The sequence below is a fragment of the Homalodisca vitripennis genome, chromosome 3 (assembly GCF_021130785.1).
Source record: "Homalodisca vitripennis isolate AUS2020 chromosome 3, UT_GWSS_2.1, whole genome shotgun sequence".
Taxonomy (NCBI): Eukaryota; Metazoa; Arthropoda; class Insecta; order Hemiptera; family Cicadellidae; genus Homalodisca; species Homalodisca vitripennis.
Genome location: NC_060209.1, coordinates 187616011 through 187641465, shown reverse-complemented (window position 1 = coordinate 187641465; position 25455 = coordinate 187616011). Strand labels below are relative to the sequence as shown.

Sequence of the window (25455 nt, the reverse complement as noted above, 5' to 3'; positions counted from 1 at the left end):
AAAGTAAAAAGATAAGTAATAAGTAAATTTAAATAACATAACATTGTTTTTATGTTATAACACCAGACGACGTTCGAAAACTGTAGGTAACACTACTCGTAACCACTCGTCCCTGAGACTACGAATGAAAATTAAACTGACATAACCTCAAAACTATCAATGATCTCAGGTCAATCACATGAGAGCAACTGAAAGGAGTAGGGGTGGAGGAATAGGAAGGGGTATCAGGCTCCCCACTCCACCTAAATATACCTAACCTCGCTTTACTGTAAAAACGCGTCGTTCGGCAGACGAATGGTTACGAATCTAGGGTTAATGATGGCGGTAGAGTATTGTACTTCTAAAGTCTAAATTACGATGAAGTTTACCTTGTCCCTTCCAGTCTTAGGTTATATGGTATTGTTCTCTAAAATTTTCAGATTGAAGATTCAATATTCGTGGTTTTCATTCTTTGTGCAATAAGATTGATATAACTTTTCTTAATCGGGAAAGAGGCAAAATCAGATATGGAACAAAAAATAGAAAGATCGGAGTAAATTATAATGACTATAAATATACATTTTTCAACATATTTTCGTGGCCATGGGAAGAAGGCAAACTCAACATTGCCGTCGGAAATATAATTTACTCTAACCAGACGTGCTCATACAGGTTCAACACCTACAAAATTGCGTGTGAAGCCGCGGGTCACTGCTAGTATTAGAATATTTAGTGAACGATCAATTGAAGCACGTGTTTTTTATGCAAATCTGAGAACATAACTTTCTATACTAATTAAATTTGATGTTGGAATTTGATCTTGATTCAACCTCTTTTTGCAAGGATCTATTCAATTGTTTAAACAGTAAGTGTCGGTTAAATTTATCCGCTAAACCTGAATTTTAAATTGTATACTGAGAAAGAAATAATCAGGCAGCCAGGTATGAACAACTCAACATTGATTCCACTTCCTGTAATTGACTGAGCTATTAGCGACGGGTGCTATAAAGTCCACTGCGAAACATTCTGCTTCATTTAGTTTTTGCCTTTATCATGCAGTGATAAGCTAATCTGGAGCTAGATTGAGCGCTTCACACCTTGGCGACAGTCAGCCGACTAGCCTCGAGTCAAAATGTTAAACTACTTCTTCATGGTAAGTAAATCTTTTCTAATTTCCTTTTTAATCCTTAAAACTGTAATTATAACACTTTGAGTTTAGTAGAATAAGTAATTTCACTTTATTTCTAACTACGATATTTCATCATACTTTTAATCTTGACATGAGTACTTCTGTACAAAATTATAATAAGGACGTCACATATAGCAGAATGTGCTTTAGAAGATCTGCCAAGATTGTTCTGAATGCTTAGCTAATTTGAAACTGTGCCGTATTGCACCATATGGTGAAATAGCGAATGTTTACTCCATATTGATAACGAGGTGATAACAAAGTTTTGTAGATTTTGTTGAACTACGAAATATTTGATAGAGTAAGTTTTTGTCAGATATTTTCATTATATGTTATGCCTTTGTTCAAAGTGTGTTATAGACGATGGAAAGTTTGAAAGGATAATAGGAATTCGGACATTTGCCATCGTTATATGTTACCAAATGTACATCACAACGTTTCGAGGTTGAAATCTATCCTCTTCGTCAGGTGAGAAGATAATTAGTGCATAAAAGTTAGAACGTGCAGTAATGGACTGGCACTTGAAAAAGAAAATATATAAGAGATCAATCTTACCCGAAAATTACTTGGAGTCCAGTCAGGAAAATGTGACCCAGGCATTGTCACTGCACAGGATGCAAGTCATAAGCACAAGAAGTCAAGAGTGCAAGCACACGTTTCACCAGCACAGGCGACAGTAAGATACTGCATCTTGTGCAGTGACATCGCACTATTTAATTTTCACCTTCCTGGACTCCTTTCTTTTTTTCCATTTTTTGGTGGTAGTCTATTGTTTAATTTACTAAGCTTTATTTCCCAATTATCTTCCCTCATGAAGAAGAGGAGAAATTTCAATCCACGAAACGTTATTTGATACAGGTTTTTTCTAATTGAAAGGAGAAGCCGATCCCCTTTTGAGCCTTACTCTGTCTGTCCTCATGGGCCACTGGCCTGTGCGAGGATCTTATCAAACAGAATAAGGGAGAGAGTCGATACAGTACAAGGTCGATGGTACTGATAAAAAGTGCAACGGTCACGGACAGGATTCGAAACTGCGTTATCTCTATCTCAGACTCAAAGTCCAACGTCTTAGACCACTCGGCCATCGGCACTCCCAGGTATGTTTTATATATATATATATATAACAAAATACATATATACTAATCACTGTGTTGAATAGAAGAAAACAAAAGAACCATTTTTCACTTCTATATTTCGGGGGATTTAATACCCCCGTCTTCTGGAAGTTTAAAATAAAAATCAATACAAAACTATAACACGTAAACAAGAATTAAGAAAACATAAATGTAAACACAGTGTATAACATTTGATAAAGTCCAGCTGACGTGAAATTGTTCTTTTTTAATCTTGTTGGATCATTTGTTTTTTATAAAGGATCGAATACAACTTGTAATTTATCATAATACAATCATTCACTGCAGCACATAAACTAAGTGCCTTTTTTCCGCCAATGTCCTAAAAATGTTAAGTAATTGTTAAGCCGTACTTGGTTGTAATAATACTAATATCAAAATTATAATAAGTATTCCTTTTAAATAAATTAGTCAAATCTGAAGTTTTTTACAATGCTGTATTGCTTATTGTTTTATTGTTATTGTCTTATTATTGCTTTACTGTTTTCAAATGTTTCATTGGAACAAAACTCAACCGCATTTGTTGGATGCAACATACAAAACACATATAACATCAATGTGGATTATTCACTGCAGTAAGCCCAGCAAGCTCTCTCAATTGACTCGTGGATTACACTTGACATTTTGACACTTTTGATATATTAAGTTTGTAACAAAATTACATCAGTGTGTCGATGGATATGCAGATATATTCCGTTTGGATAAATCTTCAAATACAGGTAGCGCTACATTTTAAATGTTTAACTATGGACTCTTTTATATTGGGTAGGATATTTTCGTAACTACCATCCGCTCATATTTTTTAAAGTTTTGTGCTACGTACGGTTCGCTTAATAAATGTTCGCCATTATACAGTGTGTCCACAAAGTCATGTCACACGTTTAATTGATTATAGCTATTCTAATCGCAGGTCTATGAAACAGGTGTAAATTAAAACAGTTGTTTTTGTTCTAAGAATATTTGTATATTCGTTTAAGTCCACATGAGTGTTTATTATGATAAGCAGTAAATTGCGTATTATCGCTCTGATATCCAGTTTCGAGCAACGTTTCTATTTTCACGATTGTTAATCTTCTCAGAATTTTTTTGATATCGTGAGTTAATAGAATATTTTTTTGAACTACAATGAATGAGAGCCATGCTCCTTCATACATTTTTCAATCAGTAATTCCAGTTAACGTAAAAACCTTACGCCCCTTTCACATTTCACAATTCTACCCGTCCGGCAAAAAACCGGCCAATGTTTTTTAGTTGACTGTTGAAGTGCAGGAGACCTTTTATATTATATTTTACAATACAGGCACTATTAAACTACTTTGTTTTGGTTTCGTTATGTCATAAAGTTGTCACCCCTCTTTAAAGTGCGATCGAAATTTTTTTTAATTGAATCGTTTATGTGCAACATATACTTGAAAATTCTACACAATACCATTTAAAATACGTCTGTAAGACTCTGCGTGAAAATGTTTTGGAAATATCCCCTTAAAGTTATATAAAATTGATGTTTTAAATCCAAATATCAGTCGGGCAGTTCCTTGTTAAATACGTTATATTACTTTTTACAAAGTGAATAATATGCACCCCCCTCTCCAACTTTTGGAAGGAAATAAAGGGTTTGTATTAAAAACGTCACTGTGTTTACGGTGGAGTGACAAATAAAGTAAACCCTTGATATTGGATTCATCTAATCTTATCTATTTCTAGATCTGCGCGGCGAGAGCCAATTTCCATTGTATGAGGTCATGACCTTCTTTTTCGTGAAATCGATAGAGGAGTTCCTCTAAGAAATGTTGTCTGCCGAGTTAGTTTAGTTGGAGGTTAAAATATACTAAATTGTTCGTTTGGATTTTCATGGAAATGTTTATTTAAATTGTATTGTAGACTTAAACGTATAGAAAATTATTGAATAAACATATAGTAAGCATTAAAGGCCTTTATTGTGACCATTACATTTTATCAAAATTTCTACAAATGTTAAACCCTTGTTGTATAACTTAGAAATTGTTATTATATTTATAATATCCAATCTTTTATATTCGATATGTGGATATTTTCATTGCGTTTTCTGTGGCGAAACCATTGTTGCAAAATCCATCTACATTCTTTTATTATGTTCTATAGCCTTTTTTCCATTTGCTGACTGTTTTAAAGTAAATCTTTGTAAGTCAGAAATAAAGAGCTTTCCTGTTTAGTTCAATTTTTACTATTTAACGTTTAATACTTATTAAATATTTGTACCAAAATGCTGTAATCCACAGACACCGGTTATTCTCTTCAATACTTACCATGGTATAATAGTTCAAAACATTTATGAATTTTCGTGTATATAAGTACACTTCTTCAGATAGATATAAGTTGTATAAATATTTACAAATAGTATGACGGAAAAAGAAAGTGAGGAATTAAAAAAGAAAAACAAACAATACAAATAAATACAATAGATCAGCAGCTGATGGTCCATGACATGACGTGTGTGAATAAATTGAAGAAAATTAAATGTATCTTAAATTAAAACCCTTGTATGTCGTGTATGAAGTACCAATTGGTGTGCAGTTTCAGTTTTTTCAATTTCAATCTATTAATGTGTTCGTTTAAATTGTCAGGGATCTTATTTATACCTTTGATGATCTAACAATTTTATAGATAATCTAGAAAATCAATTGTTTGTCTACATTGATAGCGTGACTGGTCTTTTTCTGGTTTTTCTACGTAGCTATGGACATTGTCAAATCGATGGCCAGCTACTCGTATACGTAAAGGATTCGATGTTGGACCGACATATTGTTTTACAAAGAAATTACTATCCAATTGATAAATAAGATTTTTAGTGTCACAGTTGATATTTTCCTTTGATATGATATAATAGGTTGGTTATATTAATTTTGAAATTTTTACTTGTAGACATGATCTTACAGGTTCCACAACGAGGTTTTTGGCAAGGTTTCTGTGTCAAGGCCAAAGGACTGTGATTCCTTATTTACCTTTTTTATAAGATCAGTACAGACAAACATCTGTTTAATATAGTTGGCTTTTTGAATACAAACTCTGAGATTTGGAAAATAAGATTTTAATTTTCTTGAAAATTTTGAAGTAGGTTTAATGCTGCCCTCATGATTGAGTTGATTTTGTAAGGCCAGGATAAAATTGTGTTAACAATTTCGGATCGTTTTGGATAAAATAATTATTTTTTCTGTTTGTTGGTTTATTCAAATTGTTATTTACGACTTTATCGGGCTATCATAATTTTCTATAACCACAAGTTAATTTATTGATGTAATATCATTACTGTAAAGATTTTTCACACGAATATAAAGATCTTAGTTATACTTTTTTCACATAAGTGGGGTGACAACTGTTATAACTCAAATACTGCACAGTATTTGTGTCTTTTACATGTACTTTAGTTTTGTAACAAACCAGATTCTATAAAAACATCTACATCCAAGAAAGTAAGAATTTCATGAGAAAGATTATAAGTAAATTTGAGAGTTGTAAAGGTGTTCAATGTATGTTGAAATTCTTGAAGAAGTTCTTCACCATGATTCCAATGAAAAAATACATCATCTATAAAACGAAACGAAACCAAAGGAAGATGGTTCTGTGAATTTAGGAATTTTGTTCCAATAATCATATGAATAAATTGACAAAAGAAGAAACCATCATTGTTGCCATGGCTGTACCTTTTAATTGTATATATAATTTATTCTGAAATCATAAATAATTATAAATATTCTTATAAAGGTCATTGTTTAAACAAAATGTATAAATTTTAGTAAGCAATTTGTAGAAGGTTTAGAGTGACAGTAAAAAACAACTTAACGCCTATTGAAATAACATACATAAAATCACTTAAAAATAACAAAAACATTGCAATAAAACCGTCTGAAAAAGGAGATGAGGAAGTTATTCAAAACATGCAAGATTATGGCACCGAAGCAGAAAGACAGCTACTTGACCCGAATACATACCAACTACTTGTCAAAGATGCTTTTAAAGAATTAAAAAAAAACAATTATTAAACAATTTCTAAAACAACATGGGAAAAAATAAAGAATAAATTATAAACAATAAAATTATTAACTCCCGAAATTTCCATAACTCCCACTTCCGAAAGTCCATGCTCACATTTAAAAATGTTATCCTTATTCTTTAACGTCGTTATAACAGAAAAGTGACAGTTACTTAAAAAAGTATATTTTAGCCGTAGTAAATATGTACCAAGTGTTATAGCTTTTATCCGTAGTCGTTCAGAAAATTAAAACCTGATGCGGAACTTTGTGCACAATCTTTATATCCATTCAATTGGAAATCTTCAAAGATTTTACCTGCAAAAATGATATGTTAAAAGTCGTGGATGGTACATATAGTAGGTAAAGATATTGATATATCGATTTTTGGTAATTTACAAGAAACCAATGTACAAAAATGTACTTCAATATAAAATCTTAGAATTTATTCTTTATTTACACAAATACTGTAAATCTTTTACGAATGTTATGTGAACGTTTTATGTTCCAGATTAGTGCTCTGCTGGCACTGAGCTGTGCCTGGGCGAATCCACCGCCATGTCACGAGAAGGGATGTCCCAACGTGACCATGTTCCTGGGACCGAAATGGGGCTCCAAGGTCATCTATCCCAACTATCCCAAGTTTAGAGGTCCCAGTGAACAGGAACCATCGAGCGTCAATATTACTCTTAGTGATTCTGATGATCAGGTAGCAGTTTTTTCTTGTGGATTTGTATTTCTTAGTGGAAATTTAGAGTTTTTGACTTGATAGGTTGGGAGAATTCATTTCTGTTTCTTTGTCCGCATGATATCTCGAAAACGAGCTGGAATTTTGTATGGAGCTTTGTTTCTATATTTGCAGCATCGATTTCGATTATGGTGCGTCTCTATCCATGAGATTGGGCTGACCGACGATAAGATTTTCCCTCAGTAGGCTAGAAGAGCTACCCTCTTTTCTGCCGGCGGAATGTAAACATTTTCTTTTTTTTTCAATGATTTTCTTTCTTCCTGCAGGACTTCTCCAGAATGAAATGAGATGTGGGCTTGAAATTTTACCTAATCTCACGAAGTCTGTTACGCGATAAGTGGAGTGGCGTACTCCTGCCTTGTAATACTATTATACAAAATAATTTAGTACAATACAAAATTATAATTGTATAGTTATACAATTATACGCTCCAAGCCCTCCTTTTACTCTCGTACAAGCATTACCCCATCGTGGATGTGTGTCTGAGTTGAACAGGTGAATGAAAGAAATGCACTTGACTTACTACCGCCTAATTTAGCACAAAGGGTTTCACCCGACATAGTTGCGGTTTCCATTGATGGTTAGAGTAATTGTTATAATTATATGCGGACGCCGTAATCGTTGATTGATCGTACTAATTGTTGATTGGCTGAGCTTCAGCCTATCACAACGCTCTCCGCAGCCTCCACTTACTTGTAGTAGCGGATATGCACTATTTGCCCTCCATTTTTTCGGTTTAACATCCGGTGACTAGAGTTAAACAATGCAGTTTATATGTTGTTAGTTTGTTTGTTTATTATAGATTTAATCTATATAACCTATGCGCAAATGTTAAGTGCTAAGAATCTTGTTAGTTATTCAATTACAACAGCGTAGTGTTACATAAGTCAAAGGTAAATTTGTTTCAGGGTAGAAAAATAAGTTGGATAAATGCGAGTTATTTCCTAAGATCGACTGTTCCGTACCAGGCGCTATATTACATCAATATTCGAATTACCAATTGAATATTCTAGGTTTCAAACTACAGCAATTTTGTTTTCAATAATCAATTAATTCTTCTCTGATGAAATTTAGATTCATTTGCTAAATTAAATACCTCCATGACCTTCCAAAACGAATTGGTTTTTTAAATTTCCGATCGGAATTCTTTAGTGGCTTCACTTGTCTAATTTTTGTTTCTTAATTATATATTTTTATAACTTTGATGTTGTACAATTCAGATTTTCCTCATTTCACAATTCGTGTTCGTTGTTCCTTTCACTTGCTGCACATCTTTGAGCTTTTTAACTTACTTCGAGATTCATAGGTCTCAAATTTGCACTCCCTACCATAAATGTGCTCACTCTAGAACATGTGTAATTTTTTGTTGGTACTCTCTTAAAAAATTCTGTAATAAAACATTAATTTCATAAAAAATGTGTTTCCTTGTAATAAATCCTCCAATTACCAGGTGGAACTGTTTGCTGATGCCGTTGAAAATGACCGCAGAGTGCCAGTTCCAAACCGGCGGCCGGTGCCGGATGATGACAGCTTTACTTTGGACTTCCCCAAGGATGATTTCGACCCTCAGGCACTAACCCCTTCCAGAACTGCCAACGACATCTTATTCGAAATCCCGAGATTACCCTTCATCTTTGACCTAGGTCTGCTCAACTTCACAGGCCAGAACCTAACAGGTACTTTATTCACAATAACGATCACTTCGAGTATTCCTTCTCTCATAAAGTTTGGATCTCCACAAAAGTTGTCAAAGGCTGCACACAGAAAATTCAAACTCTTTATACCCTTATAAGGCATCACTCTTATATTTTGGATCCCATATTTTAGGCTCTCTGTCCCGCAGCTCACTATTTTTGGGACAACTTATAAACTTTGAATGTAAACCCATCTCAGGATGCACCTATTTTTAAATGTCTTTGTGGAAGGAAATGAAAAGTGGACCTTGAAGGTCGCTCTCTCATGCCTGTACAAAATAAAAAACTGATTCAATTGTTGATATATTTATTCTGAAAATTAATAGACACTTCATAATTACTTTTTGACAAACCCGAGAAAATTCAAACTCTGCCACCCATTTTCAACAATAAAAAAATATTTTGAGCACATTTAATGTTTTATTTTTGTATTTTTTTAATACATTGCTTAGTTGTGCTTGCGTATTAGGCTATAGCATTGGAATGAACAAATCAATGTACTTACATTTTTTAATATCAGTGTAAAAATTTATAAATACTCTTCTGCCATGTAATGCCATATTTGGGGATCTGATTAAAATGTACTAAAACTGATATAATTTTTCATACGACTTCAAAACTGTATTACCTCAACGCTTGACTATCAACCATATTCAAATCCAGTGACGCAAACATCCAAATTTTATTGGGCGTCCGGAAAAAACTTATGGTTGTAATTCTACTCTTGAAAATAAGCAAAACGTTCTTAAACCTACAAATTAAATCCGAGAAGCGTGGAGTATCACCTCTCTACTTACTACTAATTCAAAATGCTGGCTTTTTACATATTTAAAGCTTAATATTTTGTAAAGTATAATTTGTCAAACAATTAACAGGATGGATAATATTATATGTGCAATTTCATCCTCTAATTCAGTATGATTATTTGATATCAATAATTAATAATAGTAAGTGATAAATAATAATTTATCGATCTTATTTGTTTTACGGTAGCTGCATGAAAATTATGGTTCTATCACTAATTTGCCATACTATATTTTTTCAACTAAATACTCCAATACTGGATAAATTAACTAGAACAAAATAGTAATTATTTTGTAATTAAGTAGTGATAAATAGGGTAAAATTGTGATGTGATTGAAATAGTTTCGAAGCCCACTTTTCCAGCAATTGATTAGATAAGCTAAGCTGTTAAGCTATAATGATTATCTCTATCAATTCCGTGTAAATCGATTAACTTTCGAGGGACATTGTTAATTTTTTTTAAGTGTAAATATTATGTATGCAGATAATAATAAGTAATGAAATAAGTTTTATATTAATATTCGGACTTTACATTATGTTGTGATTATTGCAGATCCTTTTTTATTTTGCTGCCCGCAAAACTTCAACTTTTACGAAAAATATCCATATTCCAGAAAGTATTATATATCAAAATTGCTTGAGAGGGCTCTCAAATATTATGAAATAGTTTATATCTGAGATTTTATCTGCTATGGTTGAAAAAATATTAACGTGTTTCCAGACATTTTACATACTGTATGTATTTTTTTTCTGATCTGTATTGATAAATATTTTACAAGTTTTATAAATGACTATATACTTATCAGGTGACGGGTTGAAGGAAAAGTTATCCCAGCAAAGTGCGGAAAGTTTACTGCACGTCCGCCGCCTCTACCTGAACAACAACAAGATAAGGTTAGTCAGTTCTTAGAAATCGCTTATTCCAATAATACTCATCCTGGTTACTGGAACTTTTCTTCATATTTTCGCTTGTCATAATTTCCTGTTCCCAAAGCACCATTTATAGTGAGAAATGTTTGTGTGTATACAAAAAATTGTGAAATACTCGTAAATAACTGTTAATTTGTTTCATTTCACACCACTTTTGAGTGTATATGTTTGCTCGTATACTTATCTTACTAATGGTCTCATATTTTTATATATTTCAGAAGAATATTAAAAAAAAATTAGTTGTTTGATCTCGTATTTCATAAACATTGTGTACTGAGTAGATCTATTAAGCTACGAATAAATATAGACAATAGAAAAATAAAGCGCTGTTTTTAACAACAAAAGTAATAAAAAATTAATTGAATGAGTTGGAAGTAAGTACTATTTTATTATAAGTAAAAAATATTGTTTTAAGGAAACAGGCTTTTTTGACATTTTTCATCGTTCAGTGGTACATCAAGTCAGTAACAGTACTTTTCAAAAATCTGTTGTGAAACGTGTCAGGAAATGCGTTCCTCTTTTATGCGTGTCACAACTCTCCTGTATGATTTGTATATTTTAACCTAGATTTTAGTTATGTTAGTTATTGACCTGAGGAAGTGATTGGATAGCAGATCTCGAAACGTAGTGTTACTGACTAAAATGTGACTAAAAAAATGTGAATAGTGACTAAAATGTCACTAAACGATCTAAAATGTCCTGAAAAATCCTGTTTTCTTATCAATCCTCCCATAGTCAAAAGCCAATGTCAAACGAAGAATAACGTTTTCTTTATTTTCAGAACTATAGAATAGTTTTCAACCTATTAACGTTTTAATTGGAATTTGTTATTGTATTAATAATTTAGATTTTTATCTACTATCAACCATGGGCCAGAGAAACCTTCTTGAACTATGCTTATTGAACTATGACGCACCGTTGATAGAACAGTCTTATCAGCAAATTTATTTTTATTTACTTTATTTTTTTTTATAAAACATACATTGAATCCATATACTACCATTCCTGTGATTATTTTTAGCATTTCTATATCAATGAAAGATATTGAATGATTATTGCATAGTTCGGAAATGTGTTAGGCGAATTGAAATTCGATTTTATGCATAACATGTTCCGTTCCAATAGTATGCCTTAGTTTTATATATTATATATATATACATTTTATCATATTTTTCAATATCTTAGGACATATCTGTGACATTTCATTTTGGAACGTTTGAGACATATGCATTTTATTTTTAAGGATATGTTATTTTACAATCTTTAATGATGTAAGGAATTTATTACTGTGGCTACTTACATTCCCAGCAGCAGTTCTGATTTATTCAAGGTTTTCGAAAATAGCCTCATTATTTAGTTTTGATTTATTATATTATATAATTTATTAAATTTTGTAAATTATGTTTGATTATTGATTATTGGAATCGTTGACTCCAAAGGGTCGATGACTAGGTGATGACAACTGTGCTTCCTAAAAGTATGATTGACTATGAAGTCTACTAATTTTACAGTCATCAGACATCTCGTCTACTAACAGTGAGGTTGGCAACATTGTGTTCGACTGCATTACCATTGGGGCTTGGCAGCTGTTGCGTCGTAGATTGTCGTTATCAATGGCCTAATCTTTGGTTCGTTGTAATCTTACTGTAAGAACAAAGATTGATTTAATTAAACATCGGTTTGAACATTCAATTCAGTGAGTGTTAAAAAAATTATGATTTGCAATTTCACTAAGTTAGGAATTAATGAAAAAAAAGGAACAATTAGTGGTTTGAATAGAAATAGCTACTAATTTCACTGTGAATATAAAGAAGTTAAGTCTAAATAAATGTATCTTGGGTTATTAGAAAATCTTTCTTATAAAAGTAGACATTTCTAAGATAGATGAATCTAGAGTAAATACATCCAGCTTTGTATTGTGACCCACATTTCAAAAAGCATCAGTGCCTCCGCTTGTTAGTTAAAGGTAGATTTGAGTCTCATTGCAGTATGTGATTATCGATAGAGATTCTTTACTTAAACACTTGTATCCAGTAAATAGACAACTCTTTTTAGATCTACTCTCTGAACATTTTGTTGCTTTTAAGAAGTCCAGAGTTCCAAAGGTTCTAGAAGAGAAGAAGGCGGCTTGGAATGACATTGCTGAGGAGAAGTCCAAAGTAACTGGGAAACGGAGGGCTAAATAAGGTCTAATTAAAATGAAAAGTGATATTAAAAAGAAAAGGTACTTAAAGACAACAAATCCGTCAAGATGAGAGATTGTGCTGCTACCGCCGGAAGATAATCCGGTTTACAGAACAGTTTCAGTTGGCACAAAATCCAATCCGACTAATGATGATACAAGCAAGTACGGAGCAACATATTGTTACTTCTTCAAAAGAACGCCCTGAAGTAAAGATTCCCACTTTGCACGAAACTGAGGACATAAACGTGGCGTAACCTCTGTTACTAGTACTATTGAAACATATTGAGATGATAAAACTGCAAAAAGAACAAATTAAATTGAGAAGAAAAATGAATCATGACTCAGAACTCAGAAAGATGACTGATTAACGTTTTATTACCTTATCCACTTCCCCTCATTTCTATTTTAATAAATAAAATATATAGCCCGAATTCTGGGAATTACTTAAGCGTTGCAGATATAGCTGTATCTGCTAATAGTTATTACAAGTGATGATCTAGGAAGTGTACTAAGTTTAATTTTATCCAATTGAAAAAGTGGACATTTAGAAAAGAAATTACATTTATAAATTATTTAGCCATATCCAAGGCTTTAGATATTAACATGTACGTAAAATAATAAAAGTTTATTTTACATTACAACCTAAAAATAATTTTAAAATTCAAGTTTTTAGGCCTTAAACAGTTTTGACTCAGAATGTTTTGACCCTCTGATTTTGGAAGTGCTCTCCCTGAGTTTGCATTGTGGTTCTCCACTGGTTAGTACTGCAGTAGCTGATCTTTACACCGGCAGTCTTTCTAAGAAGGGGTTGCGAAGCCTATCATGAGATGCAATCTCAGACCGAATGCACAATGTTTTGTGAAGTTTATTTCTGTAAATAATAAACACATGTTTACGATTATGGTAAAAATAAGGTCGCTCTCTATTTTGTAATATGAAAATGCCATCAAAATATCTAGGACACGTGTAATAGGCCTCTGAATTCCTAATGTTATATGACTTTTCTTCGCTTTTCGAAAATGTGTTAGAGTGGGTGTTCTTAAAGCACATAAATTTAAAGCAAAATTGCAATACCCTCAGCAAATCAAATGGCAGTCACATTGTTGTCTCATAAAAAATTGTATTTTATTTTAATTGCTATAGAAACGTAGAGGGAAAGACTTTTTAATCTCTGTGTAACGTAAATATAGTGTAAATAAAACATTATAGAATTGCAGGTTACAAACAACTTTATTCGTATTACCTGCGTTATAAATAATAAATGTATATTTTCAAACAGAAACAGAATCACTTTTATAAAATGAATTCCTTCATTTCCTGATGTTTCCCTCCACCTCTAACCTTGGTAGTGTTGTTTCCACCTGCCCACCTGTGAGCTCTTCATCCTCAACATTATTGTTGACCTTTAATTCTTCCATGTCTTTCCACATTGTATGTAGGATAGCACATGTTACGATTATTGTAAGTACTCTCTCTAAAGAAATTCTTGAACACCTACCTACAATGGGAAACATTTGTTTTGCGTTGACCGAATACTCTTTCTACTATTTATTAAGCATACTTTTATCTAGTAAGGATTAAATAGAAACTGCGCTGATCATCATTTCTTGCTGTTTCTGTGGAATGACTCGCCTTCGGCTCGCTAGGGGCTACGCTCCCAGGCCCCTAGGTAGGGTGTTGGCAAAATTCGGGGATAAGAGGAATTGGGTATTACCTGATGAGTACTTTATCCAAGTCAGTAATGTTAATCAGATTATTAAATTGATTAGGGGGTTTAATTTTCATAGGGGATTATCTGGTAGTACCAGGGAATTCCAAGGGGGGTTTCATGTTGTAGGTGGTAAAGATACACGTGGTTCCCTTCTGAGGGATATTTTGTCTGTGAACATAAATATAATTCACTCTGTCCCTATCTACTATTGACCTTCGCTAACGCTCAGCCAATTCGCGATGTGGACTAGTAGACGTATATTAGTCACTCGTTTACGTAGTAATGCAAGCTTAATCTGGAACTGTTATGAATTGCACACATTTTTGTTGGGGAAAAAATGTACAACAAAAAGCTACTGAACCTTTCTTGTAGATTCTATCAATGTTTTGAGATTTAAGGTATGACAATCGGGTCAACCGCTATCGACTCGAGTTACAAAATTGTCACGTCAGAATTTCAAAACATTAACATTTATTAGCCAAACCGATTGTGATAGAGCAGCAAATCACCAAACCTTTTTTGTAGATTGCATTATTTTGTATAAATATCCGATTTTTATTTTATCCTAACTTTGAAATTGCATTTCTTTTTTTGTCTATATAAACAAATTTGTGTTTCATGTACACTATCCGGCTATTCTGCACTTGAGACTAGTAAATTTCTCTTCAGCATCTAAAGTAGTCTGCACATTAATACGTTCATGTACTTGTACAACCATTTAAGTTTAGATATACATCTCCAAGTACTGGTGTGTGTTTTGTTTTTCATGGGTGAGTGCAGTCTAAATACCAACCTAATTTAGCTAACGAAAACGCCTTTGGCAGTGATATCAATATTTTGTAATATTGATGGAAACTTTTTTTCATTCTTCATCTATAATTCCATACAAAATTACAATGGTATCAATTATTGAAATGTGTTCCAGTTATCTTCCAGTGCTGACGTTCCCGGTTGAACTGGAGTACGCGCTGGCCGTGTTGAGGTTGGACAACAACCCACTCTATTATCTCTCTAGCTACACTCGCTTCGAGCTGTCCAGGCTTGGAAACCTTAAGGTATTATTGTTAACTTATCAGACACACAAAAACACCATAAAGAAATGGAAAAGGACTGGGGCCATTAATGTTAAAAGGCAACAAAGCACTAGTCCGACCTAAATGTGAAGGTGGACACATTCGAAATTAAAATCTACTGAATTTCATTGTTCATTTGTTGACAGTTACTCACAAAGGCTTCAGCCATTTTTGAAGCGCAGTTATTATGTAATACTTGTTTGAGTGAGTTGATATCCTGCTGAAATTCTGTTAAACGCAGAATTACTTAGTTCACACGATTTCATAAATGAATATTTAATTAGTGACAGGTCAAATTAATTTATTTTTATTTACTTAAAAAACTAGTTTGAATTTAAAAATATCAAACTGTGGCTTTGATTGCCGATTTTAGGGCATTTCAAAGTTAAATATAATTTTATTGAATTCTTTTTGATCAAATTGAGTGTCAGAGAGAAAGGAAAGTGCAACAACAACTGGTTAGGACCATTACACATACCGTACGATTGATCATCTCACCCTTATAGAAAACAAATAAAACTGGTTTAGGCTATTTTATTCTACAGTACATCAATTAATTTTAGATCTTAAACCTGGCTAACACCGGTCTCTACTACCTGGACTCCCTGTACTTGCCGTCACTGGAAGTCCTGGACCTCAGCAACAACCGCCTCTCCTCTGTGCCTCTAGCCTTCGAGAAGATGACCAGTCTGCGACACCTGGACCTGAGTGGCAACAGGATCTCCTCTTTGTACGGTCTCAGCCTCGTCTCCTTGTCGCAACTCGAGTTTCTATCCTTGGCCGGCAACGGAATGATCTACCTCTGGCACGACTTCCAGTTTCTTTACAATCTCCAGGAGGTTGGTAGAAATTTTACCTTCCACAAATACCTTTACAACTACTGCACTGTGATTGTGTAATAAATCGAGTATGATTCATAGTGAAAATACAATGTAGACCATCCATCTTAAAAACAATTCGCATAAAAAGTAGTAGCGTATGTTTATCCACCCATATGAAGTTGAACAAGCAGATGTACCAACATGAACAAAAACAGTTTCGTTTTTGGCCTTAATTTTTAATTGGATGTAGCTTTTTCAATATAAAAACACAATTATTTTTAAATTTTATAATTTTATGGATTAAATTTTGTGTACTAAAATAAAATCTTTAATGTTACAGATAAAGTTTTAAATACTAGTTGCATGATTCCTTGTTACGTTTTAGCCCAGTAAGTGGTACAAAACTAGTAAAACAATTAGTTTTTATTTTTCTAAAAAAAAATAACAATATTTGATATTATTTATGAGTGACACGCAATTTAAATATTAAGACGTGTATTGATAATTGTATAAGATTTACAATTAACTCATTGTTTAAACATGCTATAGTCTAAAACAATACCTCAGTTGGATTATTTATTTTTCATAATTTGATAACATTAATTCGAAATTAAATTTCTCATACATAAATATTTCGAATAAAACGTATTAACTATAAATTACAACCCAAAAACTTCTATTTTAGAAGCTCCACCGAATGGTGAGATTCCATATAGCTTTTTTATTTGTGAATATATTTAAAAAAGTCTTATAAAAAATAACTTTCGTGTTTTTAAGCCAGAAAGTTTTTACTAAATGATTTGTTTTGCGCACCACACTAAATTATTTATAACTACACGTTTAGAAAATAAAAGAAAATCGTCTGCATTATCATGATTATAAAACAGTTATTTTTAATTTCGATATCGATCTCAAACGGCGTTCTACACTCTGTATGTATAATCCACTGAATTTGTACAATATAATGAAAATAGGTAAAGGAAAACAAGTTGTAATAAATTAAAAACCTTTGCATGTTTGTTTTGAACAAACCTATTTGATCAATAATAAAGGTTGCATTGCAGGTTCTACAAATAAGCACTAAAATACATCGGAATAAATTCTGTGACATTAAACCGCCATTATGTCCAGCTGCACCTGAATGACAACATGTTGGAGCATGCATTTCGAGTTTATGCACCATCTGACACGGACTTGTACTTGAGTGGGAATCCTTGGAAGTGTGACTGCTCTCTTCTGAACTTAGTTTTAGACTCGACCTCACGCATTGTTGACAAAGACAATATGACGTAAGTACATTATTAGCTTACGTCATAGTTCACATGATGCGTTTCACATTTTTATTTATCACATAAGGCTACTATAAGTATGTTACTTGTAAATACTAATATCTTGACAAGAATATAATAGTGAAAATCCAGATTGCAAACCAAAGCCTATACAATGCTATTTTGCATAGTACAAATGTAATGTATTTGTAAGTTGTAAGTTAATCTCCTTATTCATATGAATAGAATGTACAGTGTTTGCATTCAATAGAATGAAATATAGTTATTACACAGAATGCTGTACTTAAGCTTACAAGATCAATTAAACTTGTAAATATTCCTCATCGTACAGAGACGTACCGATCAATTAATTATTCAATTTTAATTATACAAACTATAGCCTACCTAATTCATATTGAAATCCCTAAGATTGTTCAATATCTTGTGATGTCGAGTGCATTCAGTATTTTTAATGTTAATGAACATATTGAGTGTTATCTAATAAAAATTATGTATTAAAAAAATTCTGTATAATTATATGGAATAAAAGTGTGAAAATATATTTTTCGTCACTCTATATCATAATAGGCTACGTACCAGTACAGCTGAGATCCGCGAAAGTCATCGTTTCCCTCGTAGCTGATGTTCTCTTTGCTAAACATTACTTTCCCTGTTTAAACAATACATTTTTTCTATATCGGCCATGTTTTCAACTACTGAGTAGACCGCTAAACATACTTCTTCCCAGGCTTTTCTTGTTGCATTTCTACCCTTATAAATATCTGAAGTGTTGTCCAATAACACAGCTTGTGATTTAACTAGTAATATTAAAACAGGGCATACTCCTTCCATAACTTATAAACAAGCCACTGAATCACACAAAATGAAGACACCGCCAAAACGGAGCCTAGAATCACATAGGCCACTCAGCCAAAAGGACGACCAGTCTGGAATATTTATTAATAAAAGTAAACTATTGTAAATATTCACCACTGTAATTCATCAAAAGAGGCATAAGAAAGTGTATTAAAAATGAATCAACAAACATTTTTATCCTTAAATGTAAAAGGTTATAAAAAAGCAATAACACTAAAATGTATTATAAGGATTGCATATGCATATCAATCTTTATCCTTACCGGTTCATTTCTGTGCTGGGCACGTTTCAATATTCGCACACAGGCAACCGTATTTTTTATTATTTATTATACAGATTATATAGGCTAAGTGTGGATGCGGTGTTAGGAGAGAATAGTCGGTTTACATACATTTTACATATTCTAATGCAGTAGTTCCAGTTTCCTCAGTCTTAAGATGGCGGTGAGAGGTGTGAGATTAATCGCTTAGTTGTTATATAGCGCCACCTTGTTTATGAATAGTTAATGTGTGGATTAGAAACACTCAACAGCAAGAGATGGTGTTTGGTGTTTCCCACTAAATTATTACGGATGACAAATATTTACATTTTAATTTATACAGTATATTCTTACAAACATTTATACTCATCATTACCAAGTATACAATCCTTGTTAAACATTTTCATGCTATTGTTTTCTTATAATCTTTTACATTTACGGATAAAAAGGTTTGTCTAGTATTAAACTATGCTTGATACATTTTTAACACACTTTCGTATGCCAGTTGCCTCTTTTGATGAATTACTGTGGTGAATATTTACAACAGTTTACTTTTATTAATAAATATTCCAGCCTGGTCGTCCTTTTGGCTGAGTGGCATATGTGAGTCTAGGTTCGGTTTTGGCGGTGTCTTCAGTTTGTGTGATTCAGTGGCTTGTTTATAAATTGTGGAAGGGATTTGCGCTGTTTTAATATTACTAGTTGAATCACAAGCTGTGTTATTGGACAACACTTTAGATATTTATAAGGGTAGAAATGCAACAAGAAAAGCCTGGGAAGAAGTATGTTTAGCAGTCAACTCAGAAGTTGAAAACATGGCCGAGACAGAAAAAATGTATTTGGTAAGTACTATTTATTAAACAAAGTAAATTATTGTTTAATAAATACAAATACATACTTTGGCATTTTAATTTATACAGTAAAATCCTACTAACATTTATATTCATCATTACAAGTACAACCCTTGTAAAACATTTTAGTGTTATATCTTTCTGATAATCTTACATCGACGGATAAAAAGGTTTGTTTAGTTTTATCCTTGATAAAATAACTGCAGTATAAAATATCTTAAAGTATGTGTTCGTAGTCTGATAATAACACCGGTATGGTTTTGTTTCTAGTTTATTTTTACAAAAGACAGTTTAATACCATTATCCAGGAAATTTGCTGAAACATTAAAAAAAATATTAAACTGATGGTAAATAAAAATAAATGGCATAAATTCAGAATCATTATGCTATGTTATATAAAAAGTATAGATCAAAGATTACAATAAAGAAGTGTACTAAGTCAACTCTAAAACAACATTTAGAAACATTAGAAATCTGAATTTTTCTGATCATTTATCGATGGTTGTAACAGCAATTCTAAAGTACTTTTTATATTTTTTAAAAATTGGCCAAACTTTAGACAGAATACTACTTAATTGCGATTTTAAGTAAATAATACTGTTACTAAACCTTATTTCTAAGTAGCCAAGTGAAAAACGAAGATAACAATTTTATGATTAATAAAAAAAACACTTCGGATCGTGAATATAGATGTTATATACACAATATGTAGGGATACATAAATTCATCTTAACTTGCATTGGGTTGTACTATAGAGTGATCTAGTTTGCGTAGTTGTTGAGTTTTTTTTTTTGCCAAAACTACATAAAAGATTCACTTGATAAGAGTTTCCATTTAAATATTTTGAGCTGCTCTAAAATTTTCAAATATTTGTGCATGTAGGCACATTAGACCATCCGTAAAAAGTGGTTTTGTATGCCTTATAAATACATTATGAGTTATGTATAATAATGTGTTCTAGTTTAAACGAGATGAATATACCAGTATGTCCAAATACACAGAGTATTCTGTTTTTCTTACTTATTTGTATTATTGATGCCCCTAAATTTAGTTCTCTGCATTCCTGAAGTACATAACTGGAAGCAATGCCCTCTGCTTCAGCAATCTGTACTTATATACCTAAAATTAAGCATTTTGCCAATAATCTGAATATAAACGATAAGAAGACTGAGAGTATAAACTTTCATTCAAAAATAATGGAGACTTAAAAAAATGAATGAAAACTGTTTTAAATTCATTTAAACTACTTGGCATTTCCCTAGATAGTATTTGTACACTCTGCTGGAATGAAAATGTCCATGGCCTTTTTAGGAAATTGTCGTGTGTTATTCTTTTTAAGGAAACTGAGGTATTATGCCAGTCCTGATGTTTTACTGATAGCTTGTTTTGCTCTCTTTCACATTAATGTAATTTACGGTGTACACCTCTAGGGATTTACCGCAAAATAACTTCTACTTTGCAGAAGTAAGCATTAAGTGTATTGGCTGGATTATCTAATCAAGAATCCTATAGAGCAAGTTTTCTCTTATTTGTACACGTATGCTCATAGTAATGTAGTCTTTATCAAAAGAGATATAAATGATTTTTACACACCGTTTAATACATAATTATCAAACAAAAAACCAGACCTTAATGTACACCGAGTATTAGATAAAGTAAAACAGTGAAAAGTTGTCAACACCAATAATTTAAATTATTGAATACGTTACCAGTTAAAATTAGATTGTTACCAAATAATGAGTTTGAAAGTTTTATCTAAGTGGCTTAAATGTAACGAATTTTAAAACAATTAAAGAGTATATGTTGTATGAACATTTTAGATTTTATTTTTAAATTTTAAATTGTCAACATTGTTATGGTACATAATATATATTTTGGAAGTTTACATTTATTCTGACGAAGCCTAATGTAATTTTTTAACCTTTTTTAATGGCTAATAAAGATTTGTATTTCTTGATATTTCAATACCAACAATTTTTTCTAACGAAAGGCAAAGGTTACTCTGCTTATCTTTTTTGATTTGTTGGCAGGTGCTAATTCGGTCAAATTTGTTTGTTAGTCTCCTTGTATTCTGGTAGGACTGACAAGTCTAAGATCTATTAACCTTAGTAATGAGTTGATGAATATTCTTGTGGAGTTTTCTTCGCTCTATTTTCGTTTAGTGGAGTTCTTAAAAAAAGTCATCTGTACGAGTTTTGTGGAAGTATACAAGATTAATATACAGAATTTTGTCATGATGAGTCTTGTATCAGTATATCTTCCTTCGCATTATCTCCAAGCTTATTCTCTTGCCTGGTTGGTTGGTGGGATTGGAAATTCTTATGAAGATTTTTAGAGGTTTAAAAGGTATTGAATTGTCTGCCCTCCCAGGGAAGCTTACCTCTTTAATTTCTTCACAGCTCTCTTTTTGAATCCGAGGAGACACCAATTTGACGCTCCAGATCTATCTAAAGGGACATTATCTTTTTTTACTACTTCCTAACTTTTTTTCTTTCCCATTCTGGGATACATGCCATACCAACTGGGAAAAAAGTTGCAATTGGCAATAAACTCTCCATATGATCCTCTTTGTGGTGGTACGGTAAACAAACCTATCTGTATTACCTAAATATTTCTTCTGAAACCACCGCCATGGATCCCTGTCTCTTTTTAAATGATGTTTTATTTAGTACAAATTGTTTTGTTCTTAATTTAAAATTGTATCCGTGTGTTCCAAATAATATTTTCCCATTTGTGATTTGATTCGTAACACATTTTAATAAAGGATTAATAATTTTATTCAAAAAAAAAAAAATGCCATTATATCTTACATAAAATATTATATTTTCAGAGAAAAGCATTAGGTTAAACCATCACTCGATTACACTAAGTCCGTGTTTAACGTAACAAAAAGTAAAAACCTTAAAAACTGAAATCGGTTTTTTGTCCATATAAACAAAATATATTATACTATCAAATACATTTTTATATAAGTCAAACAAACCATACTGACTCTGGTTTTTATAGTGAATCAATCTATAGATACATGTTCTAAAAAGACTAAAGAATTTCTCACTGGAACAAACAAACTAAAACAGGAAAGTCAACCAAAATAAACTATTTTCTTAAATAAAAAACAAAGTCCGAATAAAAATATACTTTTAATTACGAAATAATACATTTAACTAGAAAGTCAAATTCAATTAACAATTTTTCTGGAGCAAAATCATTGATCCTACACAAAGCGTTCCTCAAATCGACCTACCCCCAGCCTGTGCTCTGGTAACAAGAAGACGCTCTCACCCTTCCAAACTTATATCACATGTTCAACAATTACATAGAAAACATATGTTTCATTTAAATGTTCTAGTTTTCCTACAACTAGAATCAACCAGTTCTACAATGTAATAGAGCTTATGAACCTTATAGGAAAACATGGTCTAGCATTATTCAACCTTTTTACTAAGTACTATAATTTTTATGTATCAAATATAAATTATTATTTTCCTACAATATACAATCGATACACTATCACAATGAAAATGCTTACTAAATTCGCAAACACGTTAAACATATTGGATCGATAATAATAAAATTTTATTTGGACCCCTGGTCCCCTAGGGTCCCTGGTTACCATATAGGACTATTCCTATGTCGAAAATTGCTTCTGGTTACGCCCCACTGATCTCTCTAAATTTACGAAAAATCCCATCTTGGTATCTACATTTGCACAACGGCAAACAAACGTTATTAATTGAAAGAGCATGTCGAGCAATCGACTATTCTGTGTAAAAATTATTTTATGACAGTACAACTGTACGTTTACACATTTAACCACTGTTTTCAATTTTTACATTTATAGTGTTATAATCGTATAGTAAGCTTTCTTTTATAAGAAATAATACAACATTTCTTTTTACAACTTTTTTGCAACGGTGGTTAATAGCACTACTAATAAAATAAAATAAAAAGTGTTGGTAAAAATATACTTTTTGCTATACATTTTAGTAAATATTAAGTATGCAGTGCTTGATCAGTACTGTAATGTACATATAAACTATAAAGTTACAATATAACTTTTACCATTAATTTAAAGCCTCTTATGAAACTTATCTTAGTTGTCTTTTGACAGACAGGCTTCTCGGACCTGTATATGTATATTATTTTCTAGATCGGGGAAACAATTCAAAATCAACTTGGGCACTAAAAGTACTAAGACCTGAGTAAATTATAATGGCCATAAATATAAACTTCTGGCTATATTTTCTTGATCGTGGTAAGAAGGCATTTTCAAAATTGGTGTCGGAAATGTAATTCACTCGAATTAAAGGTGCTCATACATTTTCAAAGCTTACGAAAATGCGTGCGATGCCGCAGATTACTCATAGTAATGTATAAAGAATGTAGAAAAATTGCAATAATCAGCAGCTTTAGCAATCATTTTATTTGTGAAATAATATGAATAAATGAATTTATTTCCCATAAGTACAAGGCAGTAAGTACATATACAGTATTGGAAAAAAGCGAGAAATTAATCCGGCCACTTTATCCAGTAGCGTGACCAGTTGAAATATATACAATACATTAACATAATATATCATAGTCTAGCATTTAGAATATTTATAAAAGAAAATCGCCAACTGTAACATCTGTGAGTTCAACTACAATAATTTTGAAAGAAGAAAATAATATTAGTGGATGTATAAGTAATATGATGTAAGTTAAGCAAACAGATGAAACTAACTGTAATTAATATGAAAATAGTTATCCTATATATTAGTTAAGTAGGTGATAAATATGCCTAATAAATGGGTTAAAGATATTTATATTAGAAAAACTACCAGCAAGAAAATATTATTTATACTACTTATTTATATGTATTGGTGTACATATGACATGTAAATTAATATAAAAAAATCATCAATAAGTTCAATTTGGAAGTATTCTCTAACGAATCTTTACACTGTTCCATAAAATTATATTTTATACCATCGCAGTATTTTTTTCATTAGCACATATAGCAAAACATTGAGAATTTGCTTGTTTTACTTATCAAATGGAAACGGTGACTTAGGTTAAGTTAGGTTGCTGTCTGATCCTTTAAATGATTCTTGATGTAAAATGAAATAAATACTGACAAAATATAATTCCCGCAGGTGCCTTGACGGTGACCCCAGGCACCCGACCCCACGGCCCGTGACCTCTTTGACCCGGTCTAATATGAAGAGCGCATGTGAGCGCAGCACATGGGAGACTGTGTCAGAGGGCTGGTCCACTGCCAGTACATGGGTCCTGCAGCATTCGCCCAGTGTTTCCACGATATGCGACTTCTTGGGCTGTGTTCTGTTCTCCATTCTTATAGTGCTAGCTTTGCGCACAGTCCGCCAAAGGGTGACTCCACTGCAGCTCCCTTACACTATACTGGACAACAAACAGGCTGCGTGACGTCATCCGTGCAGAGACTTGTTGTTGTGTATTGTAACAATTGTGTTGTTCGTATAAATTTAAAGCGTTTAGTGATTTTGTAAGTAATTGTTCTTTAGTACTTCATTGATATTTTTTTTATTTTCCCTGTATGTTGTGTTTGTGAGTGTTTTTACGGAGCAATTGTACAATTTGTGCGTATAAAAACAAAGTTTGCTTGCTCGTTTATGTTCGATTAGTAAACCTCTAAGTTTGTATTTGTGATTGATAATGTTTGTATTATACTTAATTAATTGACCTAGGTATTTATTTTCAGAAAACAGCTAGGCTAACAGTTTAAGATTAATCTTTTTGCTTGGTTTTGAGTTCTTTTTTGGAATTTCTCTCTTAATCTACCAGATAATGGTTCACCTACAATGGTATCTATTCTCGAACAATAAGAGTTGATTTTGTGGGGGCCAAAGATGTTTATGATCTTTTTGTAATTTATGTTTTTATTGTAAATAAAAGATTTTGTCGTCAAA

At 32.2% G+C, this 25455-nt stretch overlaps 1 protein-coding gene across 1 annotated transcript; it reads left to right on the top strand.

Moving 5' to 3' along the window:
• Positions 1-978: 978 nt before the first annotated feature.
• LOC124357872 lies at positions 979-25455 on the top strand. The gene is made up of 8 exons (XM_046809957.1): positions 979-1132; positions 6820-7017; positions 8507-8732; positions 10361-10448; positions 15306-15435; positions 16017-16292; positions 17406-17563; positions 24664-25455. Exons 1-8 carry the CDS (start codon positions 1112-1114, stop codon positions 24950-24952), a joined length of 1386 nt encoding a protein of 461 aa, XP_046665913.1. The 5' UTR covers positions 979-1111; the 3' UTR covers positions 24953-25455.